The 18,693-nt window shown below is 48.1% G+C and overlaps 2 protein-coding genes across 4 annotated transcripts in view; one reads left to right on the forward strand and one right to left on the reverse strand.

Moving 5' to 3' along the window:
• Positions 1–271: 271 nt before the first annotated feature.
• LETMD1 (LETM1 domain containing 1) lies at positions 272–8,288 on the reverse strand. 3 transcript variants are annotated; one of them, XM_062203661.1, is made up of 9 exons: positions 8,151–8,288; positions 7,429–7,580; positions 5,378–5,493; positions 4,408–4,490; positions 2,982–3,168; positions 2,760–2,861; positions 2,506–2,658; positions 2,080–2,176; positions 272–1,249 (listed from the first exon to the last, which is right to left on the reverse strand). In XM_062203661.1, the coding sequence occupies exons 1-9, from the start codon at positions 8,261–8,263 to the stop codon at positions 1,179–1,181; spliced, it is 1,074 nt and encodes a 357-aa protein (XP_062059645.1). In that variant the 5' UTR covers positions 8,264–8,288; the 3' UTR covers positions 272–1,178. The 3 variants fall into 3 exon arrangements, with proteins under 3 accessions (XP_062059645.1, XP_062059646.1, XP_062059647.1); XM_062203662.1 differs by lacking the exon at positions 8,151–8,288 and having other exon boundaries at positions 4,408–4,456; positions 7,429–7,517; XM_062203663.1 differs by lacking the exons at positions 2,982–3,168; positions 5,378–5,493.
• Positions 8,289–8,463: 175 nt separating this feature from the next.
• Positions 8,464–18,693, forward strand: part of SLC11A2 (solute carrier family 11 member 2) — a 64,010-nt gene continuing 53,780 nt past the window's right edge. The window contains exon 1 of the mRNA XM_062203667.1: positions 8,464–8,780. The gene's annotated coding sequence lies outside the window, so the exon portion shown is untranslated. The remainder of the gene's footprint in view (positions 8,781–18,693) is intronic.

Genomic DNA, 18,693 nt, shown 5'->3' on the forward strand with positions numbered 1-18,693 from the left:
GCACGCACATATGTGAGTAGGCCTGGCTCCTGCTGATGGAGCTGGGCCCTGTCTATGCGGTTCCTACCCTTGGGTCCCTTTTCTCGTTCCATTCACTTTAAAGATGGATGAAACTCTCCATTCCTAGTTACCACCTCCAAACGTCCACCAAGAAGATCGGCTTCCAGCCCACCAGAAGGGTCCTGTTCCAACCAGTCCAGTCCCTTTAGTTAGAGTGTGTCAGGCTTGTAAAAGACGCCTTCGCCGAAATGACTGATCACCACACGCGTAAGTCATTGCTGCCCACTGGTTTCAGACAGTCTTTACTTGGGTTTCTTCATGCATTTACAATAAATACTACAGAACTTACATGTCACCGATGGACACACACAAAAGCTAAACCCGGCTACCAGCTCCAAGCAGACCCCTGCTGCTCTCCCCAGGCTGGGCGGGACTTTGTCCAAGGGCCCCAGGAAGGCAGCCAGCAATGGTCACAGCTGGGTTGCTGCAACAGTGGAGGTAGATCCACAGGGGCTGCGCTCCAGCCCAGAAGGTAAGACAATGGGGCGTGGAGGCTGGATGTACTGGGGGAGGGGCCGGGAAGCACTTCCTGTTTCCTCCAGCAGCCTGTTCCCACGTGTTAATCCCCGGGAAAAACAGTCAAGGCGTTCAAAGGATTTGAGAAGGAAAGGAAGACGCTAGCCCATGCCAGAGAGAGAGGGGCCCAAAAAACCCCGCATTTTGGTCACTAGAAAGGATTGAGGGCAGTGCTGAAGGGTACGTGTGGATGCAAATGCTGTTCTCGCCAGGCAGAAATTCTTACATTCAAAACTGTCAAGGGCGTGGCAGTGGGTGGGTCCTAGGCCAAATGAGGAGTCCCACCTGGGGCAAAAACTGACTTGCTAGGACCTAAACGGAACACCTCGCAGAGGAGCCGAGCACAGAGGCTCCAGCTACTTATGGAGGAGGCGGGATGGCACCGCACATGGGCCACCCCTGGAAAGGTTTGTTTCAGTTCTGGGTGTGAATGTCTGACGTTCTCACATGGGGGGCATGCAGCGAAGCTCACGGCCCCTGCTCCTCCACCTCCCACACATCCAAGTGCGCACAGAGCCTTTGCTGACAAGGGCTGTTTGGTCCCACACGGTTTAGCTACGTGATCGTGATCGCAGGACGCCACCATCCACTCCGTGGCTCACTCAGCGTCTTGTCCCAAGGTAGTTGATGGAAAGCAGAACCATGCTGTGCAGCAGGAGGGACAGCTCGGCTTCTGAAAGTACCAGCAGTGTTAGTGGCTGGGCTAGGAAGCCGTTTGTCTTCCACCCGTTGTGGCGCACAGGCCCTGAACCTGGAGGCGGGAAGCCAAGTGCAGGGCGCGGGGCATCAACAGGCCCCGTAACCAAGGCGCCCCTGCTTTGCTTTCCTTCCACTTTGTATTCACATCGACTCATTCTCTATTTCTTGAATCTCATGTGATGGCAGTGGCAAATTCAGAGAGCGTAAGGGAACTAAACGCCACTATCACCTCGGATTTCTCTGGTACCAATGAGCCCCCTTGGGATGTTCCAGAGTCAAGGTTAACAGGCCTACCCTGATGTCCCAAGGCCTAGGAAACATCGAGACCTAGCCAAAGGTTCCAAACAAGAGGCCAGTAGGCCTAGTTCCCCACCTTGGAGACACTGTCTTTAGGGAGCACAGTGTTTGCTTTAAGTTTGAATGCCTGCACACCTGTGCTTCTACACGGGGACAGCTCTGCCCTTCTTCCAACTCCAGCACATCTGGCAATATCTGAAAACACTTGTGGCTGTCATAACCAGGGGTGGAGGGGTGCTCCTGGCATCTGGTGGTGGGGCCAGGGATATTGCTAACCATCCTACGGTGCACAAGATGGGCTCTAACAGCAAAAGCGCACAACGTGTGAAGGCAGGGAAGCTCCATCTCAGACTACACCCCCACCCCCACCCCCACTTCATAGTTCATTATCTGCCCAGGCCTCTGAGTTTGCCTCTCTTCAATTAGACATATATGTTAGGAAAGGGTTATCACAGTACTCAATAATTAACTCCAAAATAATCCCCAAACCACAGAGACCTGTCTTACCTTCCAGGCTGCAGGAAATCTGTAGCCATTCTCCCAGCCAAGTCCGACACCTGTCCTCAGCAACGTGGGTAGAGTTCAGGCCACGAAGATAACAGGCCTACAGCATTCCGAGAAGAAATGGTCCTTACCAATCGCAGAGTGAGCACGGCAAGGAAGTGGGGATGCACAAACAGTCCTCAATCTCCTTTAAATAAGTTACAACTTCATCCCCACAGGAACCACTCACCATGGCAACCTGAACTAGTGACGGACAAGACGACAAGCAAAGAGACCCATCCAACCTAAGACAGTGCGTCCCAAGGATAGTGCCCGAAAAGAAATTAAGCAAAAATTACCGAGGGCAACTTCTATCCACTAGTTGAGTTGAGTCAGAAAAAAGGCAGGGAAATGAGAATGGGCTGAGGGCTGCCGCAACCACGCTCTCACCGATCTCACTTCCTGTGCAGTCAGCTGGCTGATCCCCAGCTTTGCCAGAGCTTTATCCAGCTGCTGGATGACAGTGGTGTGAGCTTTCAGCCGCCGTCGCAGCAAAGGCGGGGGCAGGTAAGAAGTGAGCAGCATGGCCCGGCTCAAGGCTTTCTGCGATGCAACAGAACAGGAGGGGAAAGTTACACAGCATAGCCCAGGCCAAGGCCTGGGACGAGCGGAGGCTGTGGACGAGGTGGCCTCGGTGCGCTCACCATTTGTGAGGTTTGGAGCTGGTTCATGTCCAGAGGGTGGGAACCAAAGCACTGTCTCAGAGCCAGGAGATCCTGCACAGCTGGGTGCATGCCACGCTGTATCTGCAGAGATGTGAGTTTGGCGGATGTCAGCAGGGTCTCAAGTAGTCCCCCCACCCGGTGCTGGGGCACGGTGGCTCCCGTGAGATCCCTGGTCCCTGGCAGGGCTGCATGGAGGCCTACCTTGTTGCACAGGTCTGTCAGCCGCCACCGGAGTCCTCCGTCAGCAATAAGAGGGCTGGCTTTTTCTAAATAGCTAATGATTTCTGGGTGAGCCTGTTTCCGGAGAGCGTGATAGATATCTAAGAAATCAATCTGCTGTTTTGGGGTCCAGAAATGCCGGATCAGTAGTTGCCTAGGAAACAGATACCTGCAGGGAAAAAGAATCGCCAAGCCACTTGCTGAAACTGGCATCCTGCAGACACGGCGCGGCGCGGCGGCTAGGGAGAGGAGACAGCACATTGTATCCATACTTTATGGTTCTTTTCCTTAAACGAAGCATGGTGTCAGGCACCATTACTGGAAACTCCCGTGAAGGGAAGCAGTGGGATAACCTGGCCTGTAGCAAGCACACAAAAGGACTCCTCAGAACTAAAGCGCACGAGGAGCACGCTTTGGACAGAGCTGCACACAGGCATCCAAAGGCCTATCCTTTGCGGCGTCCTGGCTGTAGTGTCCTCACATACTTCTAAATGGACTCGTCCACGTGTGTAGTGGTTTGCAGAGAGGGCCACGCATTCTCCGGGGCTCCCTTCCCGGAGACGGGAGGTCTACGCCTTGTCCATACCCTTGGGTCCATGCTGGGTGACTGATGCTACTAACAGAATGGAGCAGAAGTGCGTCTAGGTGACCTCTAGGACAAGGTTAAAAGAGGCCGTCCAGATGCTCCTTTGCTGGAGCACTCGCTCCCAGAGCCCTAAGCTGCTCGGAGAACAGTCCCACTGCCCTGGGGCCACCGCGCGCAGGAGGCCACAGGCAGGCTCTCTGATTGACAGTTCTAGTTTTCCAGGAATCCCTGCCAAGGCACTGAACTTGAGAGTGACCTTGGACCCTCTGGACTAAAATATATCACTGTGGGGAGGAGCCTCTGTCAGCATCACGTGGAAGAGAAAAACCAATCACCCCCTTGATTCCCACCCCAATAATCATGAAGACCGTGTCTTAGGCTTTTAAGCCTTGAGGTTTCTGCTAGACAGCAGGAAGTGTCATCTTTGGCTAGGAAGCGATAAAGACAGATGAACAGAACATAAGCAGCATCTTTTTCTGGAGGAAAAAAAAAAATTCATCCCAAATTGCTGTGACTCTCAGGGAGTAGACTGCTGGCTCTAAGGATGAGGGAGAAGGTCTTTATCTCATTTCCCATCACCCATGGCGTCTAAGCCATGAGACAGGGAAACTCCAGGTTATCGGCATCTACGGCTGGGAAGTGTCCGGGTAACCGAACAGCAGCTTGAGTGGCTCTGATGAACCCTTTGGGATCAGGGGATAACATTGGAACAGGAAGTTCCTCTGCCTAACTTCCTCAGTGCACAGTTCTTTTTTAAAATAACTTTTAGCTTTAAAAACATCCACATATCTCCAAGATGCTGGGGAGACAGCCTGTACTCACATTAGCAAGAAGACCAGGTAGTTGGCAAAAGGTGGGATGGAAATGATACCTAGGAAAAGACACTTGGTGACGTCTCGGCGAAACTACACAGAAATAAACACAGATGCAGTTTAACCCATGCAAGTCCTGATAATATAATGCACAACTCCCTCCACCCCACTGCCCAGCCTACTACACACCCCACTACTACAGCCTAGAAGTGGGATGTGGTAAGTTCCATAAGGGCAGGACTTCTGATATATTCACCTAAATTTAAAAAAAATGTATTTAGCTGAAAGGCAGAGAGACAGAGACAGCTGGGGTTGGGCCGGGCCAAAGCCAGGAGGCTAGAAAGAATTTAATCCAGGTCTCCCTTGTGGGTGGCAGGTGCCCAAGTATTTGAGCTATTATCCACTGCCTCCCAGGGTGTGCATTAGCAGGACACTGGAATCAGCAATGGAACCGGAACTCAAACCCAGGGACTCTGATATGGAATGTGGGCATCCCCAAGTAGCAGCTTCACCAGTGAACTAAACACCTACATCAATTTTTGTATCCCAGATATTACCTGGTACAAGGACTGACATAATGCCAACTCTCTCAGTGCAGTCTTCCTAGTTTGCAGGAATTCTAGATTTTGTTCAGGTCCAAAACCACCTTATCAAGTCACCACCCAATACTACTTCCTACTGCCCTTTGGATCCTTGCGTGTTTTTGCACGTTCAGAAATGCACTGGATGTCAGTGTTTGCACGGCTCATTCAGAAGGTACCAGAAACTCAATGGGGCTCTGCTACGGAGGGCTCAATTCTCGATGAACCCATTTCTGACGAATCACCTCATGCCTTCGTTCTGCTCAACATTTTGATCTTATGGCAAAGGGTGAAAGCTGATCAGTGGTGAGCAAGAAAGGAAAGGAGAAAAGCTTGAGATTTTGATTGATTGTGATTATATGACCATAAACTGCCGGAGATCTGCCCCCCAGCCCGTACCTGTCTCAAATGTTCCATCTCCCGGTATGAAAGCTGATGAAACTTTATATTGTGTTTCCACATATTTGTCTTTATTCTTCTGGCCTTTTTGGCATCCGCCCATAACATTTGCAACCCTGCCTCATCAAAGCAGAAGACACAGTGTGACGTTATCCCAGTTTGAATCTTATCAGAGCTTCCTACCCTATGTTCACTCACATACACACACACTCATACGCACACACTCACACACACGTTCAGCCTCCCCAACATTACGCTGCATAAAAGCTTTAATGGAGGTAACCCGGAACTCTTTTTTTTTTTTGACAGGCAGAGTGGATAGAGAGAGAGACAGAGAGAAAGGTCTTCCTTTTTGCCATTGGTTCACCCTCCAATGGCCGCTGCGGCCGGCTCATCGCACTGATCCGAAGCCAGGAGCCAGGTGCTTCCTCCTGGTCTCCCATGCGGGTGCAGGGCCCAAGGACTTGGGCCATCCTCCACTGCCTTCCCGGGCCATAGCAGAGAGCTGGCCTGGAAGAGGGGCAACCGGGATAGAATCTGGCGCCCCAACCAGGACTAGAACCCAGTGTGCTGGAGCCACAAGGCAGAGGATTAGCCTGTTAAGCCACGGCGCCGGCCAACCCGGAACTCTTATGAGGCCAACCTGGCCTTCTTCCTCTAGCACAACACCTCTCTTCAAGCTAAGTTGGGACTCATTATTCATCCTGTCTTTCAAAATCAAGCTCACTGACTTCAGGAAGTCTTGCTCGATTAGCCCTAGGGATCACCCAGCCAGATATTAACTTACCTACTTTCGTGGAACATTTTTATAAATAATATAATCCAACATATTTTTATAATTGTATGTTAAGGCTTCATACTATGGAAATTCCTACCTTTACCAAAGACTAGCTTTTTTAAAAGTCTTGTCATAGTATATTTACAATTTAAGTGATATCCAGATTGACTTCAAAAATGAAGGAGACAGCTAGCATTTAAATGAGGTAAGAATGACCGTCTTGAGTTAATAATGTTGAAGTGAGTGCATGGAAGTTCATTACATTATTTTAATTTTGCATATGTATGTTTACAAGTTTTCAATTAAAGGTTTCAAAACAAACCAAAATGCTTTCAAACCTTTCTCTTATTATGTCCTAGTTATAAGCCTAAAGGCAGACAAAACAGCCAATTCTATCTCTCTAGATAAGAATAAATAATTTTTTTAGTCTATGAAGCTAGTAAAATTAGAATAGTTTTCCAAGGTGACTAGTGTGGTACTTTATCATAATTGGCATTATCATAAAAGCACAGACTATAACAACTAACACTTAATGGGAACTTACTAAGTACCTTTCACATATCAGAGTATGTCAAAAAGTGCATGGAAAAAATGGAATTAAAAAGATGTTTGGTTTGGTACAAATATTCTGACACCCACACATATTTTTCTCATAATACACATTTTCTATGAAATGTTTGGAGACTCCTGGCAGTGACTTATTTAACGTTCACAACCATGTAGTCAATAGGGTCAATTCTTATTTTTAACAAAATTTGAGAAAACCAAGGGACACAGAGGCTAGGGAACTAACCCAATCACACAGCCAGCAAGTGACAAGCTGAGATTTGATTCCTGACTATAGAGTAGACAGGGCACTGCTTATATGGTGTCCTAGTAAGCAGATCTCTGAACCGCAACATTCAGAAGCCAATTAGTACTGTCTCTAGTACAACATGCTACCTAAGATAGATTTGGGACCTGCATTTAGACTTCCCCTTCGAATGGCCAAGGTCAGCTGATAAAAACAGGGAGATCAACTATAGCCAGGCGTTCAGTTACCCACAAGAAACCTACATTCTCCTCCCTCTCCCGTGTTGTCAGAAGCTGTTTCTCATCACATCTTTCCAGAAACATCCTCATGTTCTAATTTATAAGAGTCAGGCCTCTATGAAACAGAAGACATCCTAGCTCACATCCTCAGGGCACAACTTGCAAAACGATTTCATTTATTTCATTTGCCGACGCAGCCAAAGAGCTGACTCAGGGACTTCTACTGTAGTTCTGTGTTTACCTTTCATGAAGATTGTATACAGGACATAGAAGCGGGGGAAATGACGGCCCAAGAAACGATGGTATTTTCCATTAATCGCTTTTGTCTTGGTCACCACATAAGAGATCAAACTCTTCACATCTGCCTTTGGAGAAAAGTGAAGCTTGCAAGACCTACAAGGAAGATCAAGAGAGACTATCTGGGAACCAGTCCAAGAAGCCCCCCACCCCCAGCCCCGCACAACTTGGGGGTCCCTAACATAACACTCAAGCCTCAGAGAACGTATGCCAAGACCTGAAGCTCCTGAAATCAAGGATGAAATCTTGAGGCCTAGGGATACAGACTATAGGGCGTAGGATAGGCAGGAAAGGAAGTGAGGCAGTGACACGGAGCCGGAAAGACTGCAAGGTTTCTGCGACAACCTGAATCGTAGGCTAAGGCTTAGAGAGAGAGGTAGAAACAACACAGTAGCCATTAAACTTGAGCCAAAAACGGCGCTAAGAGATGGGTTCGGAACACTCAGGGCGGACGGGTAGACCAGACGACACGGAGCACTCAAAGCTGACAGGAAGTCAGATCTCTAGCCCGATCGGGGTGCGAATCCTGAGAATAATAATAATAATAAAAAAAAATCCCGGGGCCAGGGCGGGGAACCCTGAAAATGAAGAAAGCATGCAAGTAAGGTGGAGCCACTTGCAAGGGCCTGGACATCAACAACGCTTTTCTCTTTCCTGGTCCCTCACCGAGGGGCCACCCAAGAGTGACCAAGCAGCAGCCTCCGGCTGACAAAAGGTCCAGGGGTGACAGCCGAACTCCAGAGAGCAGCTCGAGCCCAGCACACCCTGGAGAGCGCCATCTTCACCGCGAGGGCGGGACGAGGGGGCGGGGTGGACGAGTGGGTGTCTGCGGATCAAAGGTCACTGAGGACGCATGCGCCTCACCTGGGCGTTGATTCGGTAGCCGCGGCGCGAAGTACGGAAGAAGGGCCAGGATTGGACGCAACGCTACTTCCGGGTTTAAAGGCGCCGGAAGCGGGCTTTCCCCGAGGGAGCGAGGGCTTGTGTCAGTAGTGGGGGTTTGTGAACTTCAGGACGCCTTCTCCTTGAGAGGCCTAGTGACTCTTCACGATTCCCTGGGGTCTCAGAACTTTCTGGCGCCTCCCTCCCTTAACCTCTGCCTAGACTCGAGGCGTTGAGGGCTTGACCGGTTCCCAATGTCAATTTGGCAGCGCTTCCAGCCACGTCGCCCCCTGGCGGCGGGGAGGACTCGTGGCGCTCTCTGAAAGTGGCGGCCTAATTAATTGGCCGGGAACTGTCCATTTTCGTCCGGGTGGCTGCAAAGAGTCAGCAACGCGGGAGCGGCTTCCGTGCTAAGTACGCTTTTCTTTTTCTTTCTTTTCGTGGAATTCCGGAATGGGCCTGTGGAAAAGTATCTTTCGTTAGGCGCCTGCTGAAGACCAAGCTTGGTGTCGAATGCTAATTTTTCTGACCCGCCGTTCTGAAGTAGTACCCACAAACAGGACGCTTATATATATTTTTTCTTCTCGTACCATCCTTGTATTTTCTTTATGCGTTCGTTTCCCTGTTTGACCTGAACAAGGCAAACAGCAAGCACCTCTTGCCCGGGTCACTTCGGTACTCCCAACACTAGGTGCCATACCTGGCACGGACCAGAGCATTTAAAAAAAAATTGTGGAAAACTGGAATTAGGAGATGTGTATTTGGAGAGTGTGTTTGCAATCCATGCATAATCGCTCATCATGCACATTTTCTATCGACTTTTCCCAGATTCCCTTAAATGCATGAATTTCAAAATATCGTGCCCCAAATAACCTATCTTTGGATTCTATTTTCCACAAATGAAGCACCCTCGTAGTTAGTGCTCAGTAAACATTTCTGAGGAAATTAATACTTGAAGCTGGGGAGGATTTGCAGAAGTGGCACTTAAGGTGCTCCCAAGAGTTAACGTTTCTCTTGGGTCCGTGCGAGTGTTTAACCTCTGTGGAGGAGGGGGAGGTGGCAAGAACATTCCATTTGGAACCACGGAGTCTGGGTCTGAATCTGAGCACCTGCCGTTTGCTTTCTTGTGTGTGACCTTGGACGTGTTAGTCTAGCCCTGAGTTTGTTCCCCGGGACGTGGCACCCGCCTTAGGAGTTCTGTGATGGGCAAAGAACAAGATGGATGAAAGCCTTTGCTTCTCTCTCGTGCTTTGTGGGCTGCGCGCTGTGTATTGGCACGAGCTGCTTGGGAGTGTCGCACCCACGTAGTCTGAGGGCAGGTTCTGCGAAGCGTGGCCCTGGAGGCGGTGCGGTGGGCGAGATGAGAAGTTGACTGAGAAGTCTCCGTCTTCAGGGAGTTGCCAGCTCCTCTCCATGTTCGGTTTTGGGGGTTTGGCAGGTTAAGCTACTGCCTGCAGCACTGGCATCCCATATGGGCACCGTTTTGAGTCCCAGTTGCTCCACTTCCGATTCAGCTCCCTGCTACTACACCCAAGTCCTTGGGTCCCTGCACCTCTGTGGGAGACCCGGATGAGGCTCCTGGCTCTTGGCTTCAGCCTGGCCCAGCCCCAACTGTTGAGCCCGTTTGGAGAGTGGACCAGCAGGTGGAAGATCTCTCTCTCCCTTTCTCTGTAACTCTGCGTTTCAGATAAATAAAATATTTTTAAAAAAATAGTTGAGGAGGCCTGTGCTGCAGCTCACTAGGCTAATCCTCCGCCTGCGGCGGCAGCACCCCAGGTTCTAGTCCCAGTTGCTCCTCTTCCAGTCCAGCTCTCTGCTGTGGCCCAAGTGCTTGGGCCCTGCACCCTCATGGGAGACCAGGAGGAGGCACCTGGTTCCTGGCTTCGGATTGGCGCAGCGCCTGCCGTGGTGGCCATTTGGGGGGTGAACCAACGGAAGGAAGACCTTTCTCTCTGTCTCTCTCTCTCACTGTCTAACGCTGCCTGTCAAAAAAAAAAAAAATGTTTGAGGAATGCGCATAGAAGTTGTGGGAGGCGGGTGTTCGGCTCAGTGGTTAAGACAATACTTGGATGGTGGGGTAGGGGTGGCCTGGCATTTCAGATTAAGCCACTGCCTGGGACACTAACATCCCATATGGGTGCTGGTTACAGTCTGGATTGCTCCACTTCTTTCCAGTTCCCTGCTAGTGTGTCTGGGAAAGCAGCAGAAGATGGCCTAAGTACGTGGAAGACCCGGATGGAGTTCCAGGCTCTTGGCTTTGGCCTGGCCCAGCCCCAGCTGTTGTGGCCATTTGGGGAGTAAATCAGTGGGTGGAAGATCTCGCTCTCTGTCTCCCTCTCTCTAGCTATAACTCTTCCTTTCAAATAAATAAAAATAAATCTTAGAAAAAAACACCACTTGGGATGCCAGCATCCTCTATCAGAGTGGCTAGATGCTAGTCCGGGCCCTGCTTCTGATTCCAGCTTTCTGCTGGTGTGCACACCCCCTGGGAAGCAAGTGGTGGTGTTTTGAGGATTTGGCTCCCTGCCACCCATGTGGGGGACCCTAAGTTCCAGGTTCCTGGCTTCCATTTGAACCAGCTCTGACTGTTGTGGGCATTTGGGGAGTGGATGGACAGATGGAGGATCCTGTCTCTGTCTCTGTCTCCCTGTGAAATAAAGGAAGACAAATTAACTTTAGCAGTTTATAAAAAAGAGTGTTCAGCTCTATTTCTAGAACATTCCTGGGGAAGGGGACAATCAGAGATAGTTCTGTGGAGAAATTGTACCTGGAAAGATGGAATAGAAGAAAGGCATTTTGTTCAGCGAAAGAATATGGCAGGGACAGGTGTTGGAGCACAGGGAATTAAACTCCCATGTGGGAGAGCCAGTCAAGTTCCATGTATACCTCTTCCAATCCAGCTTCCAGCTAAGCGCCCAGGAAGGCAGTGGATGATGACTCAATTACTTGGGTCCATGTTACCCACATGGGAGACCCAGATAGAGTTCCTGGTCCTGGTTTCCTTGGCCTGGTCTGGTTCTGGTTCTTGTACCCATCTGGAGAATGAACCAGCAAATGGAAAATCTCTCTCTTTCTCTCTCTCTTTCTTCCTCTTGGTTATTCTGCCTTTCAAATAAGTAAATGATTTTTTAAAAAAGATTTTATTTTATTTTTTTGATAGGCAGAGTTACAGAAGCAGAGAGAGAGAGAGAGAGAGAGAGAGAGAGAGAGAGAGGGAAGGGTCTTCCATTCATTAGTTCACTCCCCAAGTGGCTGCAACAGCTGGAGCTGGGCCAATCCCAAGCCAGGAGTTTCTTCTAGGTCTCCCATGTGGGTGCAGGGGACCAAGACTTAGGCAATCCTCTACTGCTTTCCCAGGCCACAGCAGAGAACTGAAACAGAAATGGAGCAGCCGGGACTTGAACTGGTGCCCATATGGAATGCCGGCACTGCAGACTGCGTCTTTACCCACTGTGCCACAGCGCTGGCCCCAATCACAGTAAATAAATTAAAAAAAAAAAGAATATGCAGGAACATAGGAATTTATTCTTAAATATTTTAGTGCCCCTCTGTCACTGCTGCTTCACCCCAACACACACACACACACACGCACACACACACACGCCCAAGTCTCGTTAGATCTATCTTCTGTTTCTTCAACCTTCCATCCCTCCTGCCCCTGCTCGTAGTCTGACCTCCAAGCCTCTGGTCCAGACTTACTGGTTCCCTTGCATCTGTGTCCCTGCTCCAGCCATGCAGCCGGAGAGAGCTTCTTACACTGCGAGTGTAAACGGTTCATTCCCCTCTCAGGTCTCCTCTGATGGCCAGGATGAAGTCCAGCCTCTGTAATTGGGCCTGCGAGGTCTCACATTATGGACCCCCTCTTAACCTTCCCAGCCTCACCTGGTGCTGTCTCTTCCCCTTGGCTTTCTAAAGTGCTAACAGACCTTGGCCTTTCAGCCCTGCCCTGGGCCAGGCAGCTTTTTTGCCCCTGGGCTTTTGCGTATGTTACTCTTCTCTGCTTGGGATTTCGTCTCTTCCTCGCTTCCTCCTGGCTTACTCAGACTTGCTTTTCAGGTTCCAAATGAAATGGTAATAATAATAACCATGTTGCAGACACTGTGTGCTGTCAGTGTTCTCAGTGCTTTCTGTAGATTCGCCCATTAAATTCTCAGTATAACTTCCTAAGGTAGGTACTATCGTTACCTCCACTTTATAATTGAAGAAAGTGAGGCCGGATAATGCGCTCAAGATCTGAGTCAAGACTTGAACCCTGGGGCTGGCACTGTGGTGTAGCGGGTAAAGCAGCCACCTACAGTGCCAGCATTCCATATGAGCGCTGGTTTGAGTCCTGGCTGCTCCGCTTCCGATCCAGCTCTCTGCTATGGCCTAGGAAAGCAGTAGAGGATGGCCCAGGTCCATGGACCCCTGCACCCACGTGGGAGACCCAGAAGAAGCTCCTGGCTCCTGGCTTTGGATGGCCATTGTGGCCAACTGGGGAGTGAACCAGCAGATGGAAGATCTCTCTCTCTCTCTCTTGCCTCTCCTCTCTCTGTGTAACTCTGACTTTCAAATAAATAAATAAGTAAATCTTTGGAAAAAAAAAATACTTGAACCCAGGCAGCCTGGGCATATGTATAGAAACAGCACTGTTGAGTGGGAATTTTGGCAGTGGGTGAAGCCCCCTCTTGGGATGTCCATGTCAGTGCCTGGGTTTGAGTCCTGCTTCTGTTTCTGATCAGCTTCTTGCTGGTGCACACCCTGGGAGGTAGCAGATGACGGCTTAAGTACTTCGATCCCTTGCCACACTCATGAGAAATCCAGATGGAGTTCAGGGCTCCTGGCTTTGGACTGGCCCAGCCCTGGCTGTTGTGGGCATTTAGGGAGTGGAGCAGTAGATGAAAGACATCTCTCTCTCTGTCTCTCTCTTTCACTGTGTCTTTGAAGTAAATAAAAATAAACTAAAAAATGACAACAGCACTGTCAGAGCTGGCACTGTGGCATAGCAGGTAAAGCCACCGCCTGTGGTGCCCACATCTCATATGGACGCTGGTTCGAGTTCTGGCTGCTCCACTTCTGATCCAGTCCCTGCTAATGTACTTGGGAAAGCAGTAGAGGATGGTCCAAGTCTTTGAGTCTCTGCACCTACATGGGAAACCTGGATGGAGTTCCAGACCTCCCAGCTCCAGCCTGGCCCTACCCAGCAGCTGGAGCTGGGCCAATCCAAAGCCAGGAGCTAGGAGCTTCCTCTGGGTCTACCATGTGGGTGCAGGGCCCTAAGGACTTGGGTCATTTTCTGCTTTCCCAGGCCACAGCAGAGAGCTGGATCTGAAGTAGAGCAGCTGGAACTTGAACCAGCGCCCATATGGGATGCCAGCACTGCAGGCGGCAGCTTTACCTGCTATGCCACAATGGCAGCCCCAAATGTTAACATTTGAGGAACAAGTGAGAGCATATGACAATTCTTTATAGTATTCTTGCAGCTTTTCTATAAATCTGAAATTTCTAAATAAAAAGTCCAAAAATTGGGAAAAAGGAATACAAGCATAGCATGAATTAAAAGGAAAAAAAAAATTGACCTCAACTAAGATATACAAGGGTACTTCAGAAAGTTCATGGAAGAAGCTGGTATTGTGGCACAGTGGGTTAAGCCACTGCCCGCCATGCCAGCATCCCATATGGGTACCAACCAGTTCAAGTCCTGGCTGCTCCACTTCTGATCCAGCTCCTTGCTAATACACCTGGGACAGCAGTAGAGAATAGCCCAAGTGCTTGGGCCCCTACAGCCACATGGGAGACCCGGATGGAGTTCCAGGATCCTGGCTTCACAGGCTGTTGTGACCATTTTGGGGGGTGAACCAGTGGATGGAGGATTTCTCTCACTCTCTGTTTCTTCCCCTCTCTAGAACTTTTCATTTCCAATAAATAAAATAAATATTTAAAAATAAACAGCAAAACAAAAAAGTTCATGGAAATTTGAATTAGAAGATAAGTTTATTTTTTCAAGGCCGGCACCGTGGCTCACTAGGCTAATCCTCCGCCTTGCGGCGCCGGCACACCGGGTTCTAGTCCCGGTCGGGGCGCCGGATTCTGTCCCGGTTGCCCCTCTTCCAGGCCAGCTCTCTGCTGTGGCCAGGGAGTGCAGTGGAGGATGGCCCAAGTGCTTGGGCCCTGCACCCCATGGGAGACCAGGGGAAGCACCTGGCTCCTGCCATCGGATCAGCGCGGTGCGCCGGCCGCAGCACGCTGGCCGCGGCGGCCATTGGAGGGTGAACCAATGGCAAAAGGAAGACCTTTCTCTCTGTCTCTCTCTCTCACTGTCCACTCTGCCTGTCAAAAAAAAAAAAAAAAAAAGAAGAAGATAAGTTTATTTTGATACAAAGAAAGTTTGAAAATCATCTTGAAAAAGTTCCAAAAAATGCATGTTATTAAAAAAATAAATATGAGACAGCTATTTGTTTAGATCAGATTGGTAACTTTTTCTAAGTAAATGTAGCATGTATCTTAAGGAGTGTTCCTGTGTGTTTTGTAAAACTTTATTTTGTATTTTTATTCCAAAATATAAATTCAAATTTAAAACAAATTGTGCATGGGTTTCCAATTTTTTTTTGCACCAATGTATGAAGTTACCATTTAATTCCATTTTCCGTGAATTTTTGAAGTACTCTCATATAAAAAAAATGATTTGGTGTATATACTGGATTACTTAACAGTGAAAATAGCTTTAGTGATTATGAAAGCACTGATAATTTAATAAAATCATGTCATAAAAATTCAGGATTAGGCAGGTAAGACAGTGCAGCCCATGTGAGGTACTGGGTTTAAGTCCCAGCTCCACCCTTGACTCCAGCTTCCTGTTAATGTGGTCCCTGGATAGCAGCAGGTTTGGGCCCAAGTACTTGGGTTCTTGCCACCCACATGGGAGACCTGGATTGAGTTCCTGGCTCCTGACTGCAGCCTCACTCAGGCCTAGCTGTTGTGGACATTTAGGGAGTGAACCGGAAGATAAGAGTCCTCTCTGTCACTTCTCTCTCTCTCTCTCTCTCTCTCTCCCCCCTCTACTTGAAAATTGAGTGAAAAAGCATTATCTCTAAATTAATATTTTATATGTGACTTAATATACGGGTTCTAAATAATATTAGACTTAATTTTCACTAAACTGGTAACTATTCAAAGTAGACATTTGAGTATTTCATATATATTATGTTGACCCAAAACTCTTTTAGTTCTTTTTGGGAAAACAAGGCATTCCCTTATATTTAGGAACATGTATTAAAATATGTGATATACTTTAGTAGGTGTGTTTATTAGGTATTAAGGAACTCAAAGATAGGCTGAAATGAGCTTGATGCCTATAGAGAACAAGAAAACTAACGGGTGAAACAAATGGTTACGTATTACAAATAATTCATTTATTTATTAACTCTACAATTATTGAGCATCTGCCCCAGGCCAGGAGTTTTGTTCTTGTTGCTTGGATAAAGATTCCAGCCCTAGCAGAGTCTATATTATAGAGTGATTGAACAGTATGTTTGGAATACTAAAGTAGGGCAGGATGCTTGGGGGCCTCATGCATGAAGAGAAGGGATTTGGATTTGATGTGAAACTTATTAAAGAACCATAATGCATTGCCCAAGGAAATGATGAGATGAAAGTACTGTGTAGTCTGAGACATCTGAGATGAATTAGAAGTGGGAAAGACAGGAGATTGCATTCTTAAAAAAATTTTTTTTAAAGATTTACTTATGTAGTTGATGGGGCCAGCACTGTGGCGCAGTGGGTTAACTCTCTGGCCTGAGGTGCTGGCATACCATATGGGCATCGGTTCGAGTCCCAGCTGCTCACTTCCGATCCAGTTCTCTGTTATGGCCTGGGAAAGCAGTAGAGGATGGCCCAAGTCCTTGGGCCCCTGCACCCACTGAGGGAGACTCGGAGGAACCTCCTGGCTCCTGGCTTTCGATCGGCTCAGTTCTGGCCATTGCAGCCAACTGGGGAGTGAACCATTGGATGGAAGACACTCCCACCACCAGCACCTCTCCTCTCTCTGTGTAACTCTGACTTTCAAATAAATAAATAAATCTTTAAAAAAATTTACTTATTTATTTGAAAGTCAGAGAGAGAGAGATCGATCTTCCATCCACTGGTTCACTCCCCAACTGGCTGCAACAGCCAGGACTGGGCCAGGCCAAAGCCAGGAGCCAGGAGTTTCTTCTGGGTCTTCCATGTAGGTGGCAGGGGCCCAAGCACTTGGGTTATCCTCCCCCTTCCCCTGCTTTCCCAGGCATATTAGCAGGGAGCTGGATCAGAAGTGGGGCAGCTGGGACTTGAGCTGTCCCTTTCATATGGTCTGCCTATGTTGCAAGCAGTGGCTTAATCTGCTGTACTACAATGTGGGCCCTGAGACAGGAGATAAGGCTAACAGTAAGGGTATTATAAGATCCGGACAAAAAATGGTAAGGAGCTACTGGTCTGCCCCAAAGTGATGAGTGTCTAAGTCATCTCAGATTTGTGGTTCAATACGTGTGAACTGTACTGGAGCTCCCCAAACCCCAAGTCATCTATGATTGCTGTTCAATCTACAAACATTTTAGGGCCTGCTCTGCAGCCACTCTGAGGTTTCAGGAAAATAAAGGCAAATCAAAAGTAGGCCTTTAAAGCCCACCAGATTATTATCAAGCCCCTTCTGTCAGGTTCTATTTGCCTCTCAATCAGAAAACTTAATTGTAGCTTAGACAGCACCTTTCTTAGCTCCTCTAATAATGACTCTGTCCTTTGTTCTAGACCCTGTCTAGCGCACTTGGGCCTCATTCCTTCGTAATCATAACCTCTACTCTACCTCCAATGGCTCTACTCCCAACCTGTGTTACTGATGGTCCTCTTCCCCACTTAATGCTGTATAATTGTTCAGACCTGGTAAATGCCACTCTTAGGATCATTGGTTACTATCCTCACTCTGTCTTTTATGACCTTGTCTAAATATGATCAGAGTCGGTGAACTCAAAAGGCCTCCATAGCCTTGGCAACTCATGACGAGAGCCTAGGGTGGTTACTGGCACCATAAACTAGAGTGTCAATTTGTTGGGTCAACAACAGGAGTCACTGTGCACTTGCTCCTCATGTGGGATCTCTGTCCTTAATGTGCTGTTCCTTGTGATTTAATGCTATAACTAGTACTCAAACAGTATGTTTCACTTTGTGTTTCTATGTGGGTGCAAACTGTTGAAATCTTTACTTAATATATACTAAATTGATCTTCCGTATATAAAGAGAATTGAAAATGAATCTTGATGTGAATGGAATGGGAGAGGGAGCGGGGGATGGGAGGGTTGTGGGTGGGAGGGAAGTTATGGGGGGGGGGAAGCCATTGTAATCCATAAGCTGTGCTTTGGAAATTTATATTCATTAAATAAAAGTAAAAAAAACCAAAAAAAAAAAAAAAAAAAACCAAAAAAAAAAAACCCCAAAAAACAAAAGTAGGCCTTTTCCTTAAAGAGCCCAGAGGTTTAGTGGAGAAGATTTACATTTAAAAATACAAGTAGTTGGTGCCAGCACTGTAGCGTAGCAGATAAAGCTGCCGTCTGCAGTGCAGGCATCCCGTATGGGCGCTGGTTTGTTTCAGTTCTGGCTGCACTTCTTCCAATCCAGCTCTTGGCTATGGCCTGGGAAAGCAGTGGAAGGTGGCCCAAGTTCTTGGGCTCCTGTACTGTCGTGGGAGATTTGGAAGAGGTTCTTGGCTCCTGGCTTGGGATCAATGCAGTTCTGGACGTTGCGGCCATCTGGGGAGTGAAGCAGCAGGTATATGGAAGACCTCTCTCTCTCCCTCTCTCTCTCTCTCTCTCTCTCTCTCTCTCCTCTCTCTCTCTCTCTCTCTCTGTCTCTCTGTCTCTCTGTCTCTCTGTCTCTCTGTCTCTCAAATAAATAAATAAATAAATTAAAAAATGCAAGTAGTTATGCTGTGGTGTAATAAGTAATGTAATAGGGAAATGTCTGAAGTACAGTGAGCGCTGAAGGAAGGGGTAGTGGAGTGATCAGTTTTGATAGTGATGGTGGAGTTTCCAGGTGAAGTCAGGCTTGGCGAGGTTGTGGAGGAAACTGGGCATTTATCTGACTTGTCCAGGTAGACAAGACTTTCCAGGAGCAGAGAACAGCATGTGCAAAGATAGGAGAGAATGGAATTGTGGGGAGAGGCAAGTTTCTCTCCTTAGCACAGATACTTCCTGCAAAGATTTACTGCCTTTAGATAATAATGTTTTTAGATAATTATTTTTTGCAATAATTTGCCATGAATTTTTAAAGCCCCGCATGTATCTAGACTTTCTAGAGCAAAGAATAGATGCATTTCCTGCTT

Source organism: Lepus europaeus, chromosome 10 (assembly GCF_033115175.1).
Source record: "Lepus europaeus isolate LE1 chromosome 10, mLepTim1.pri, whole genome shotgun sequence".
Classification (NCBI taxonomy): Eukaryota; Metazoa; Chordata; class Mammalia; order Lagomorpha; family Leporidae; genus Lepus; species Lepus europaeus.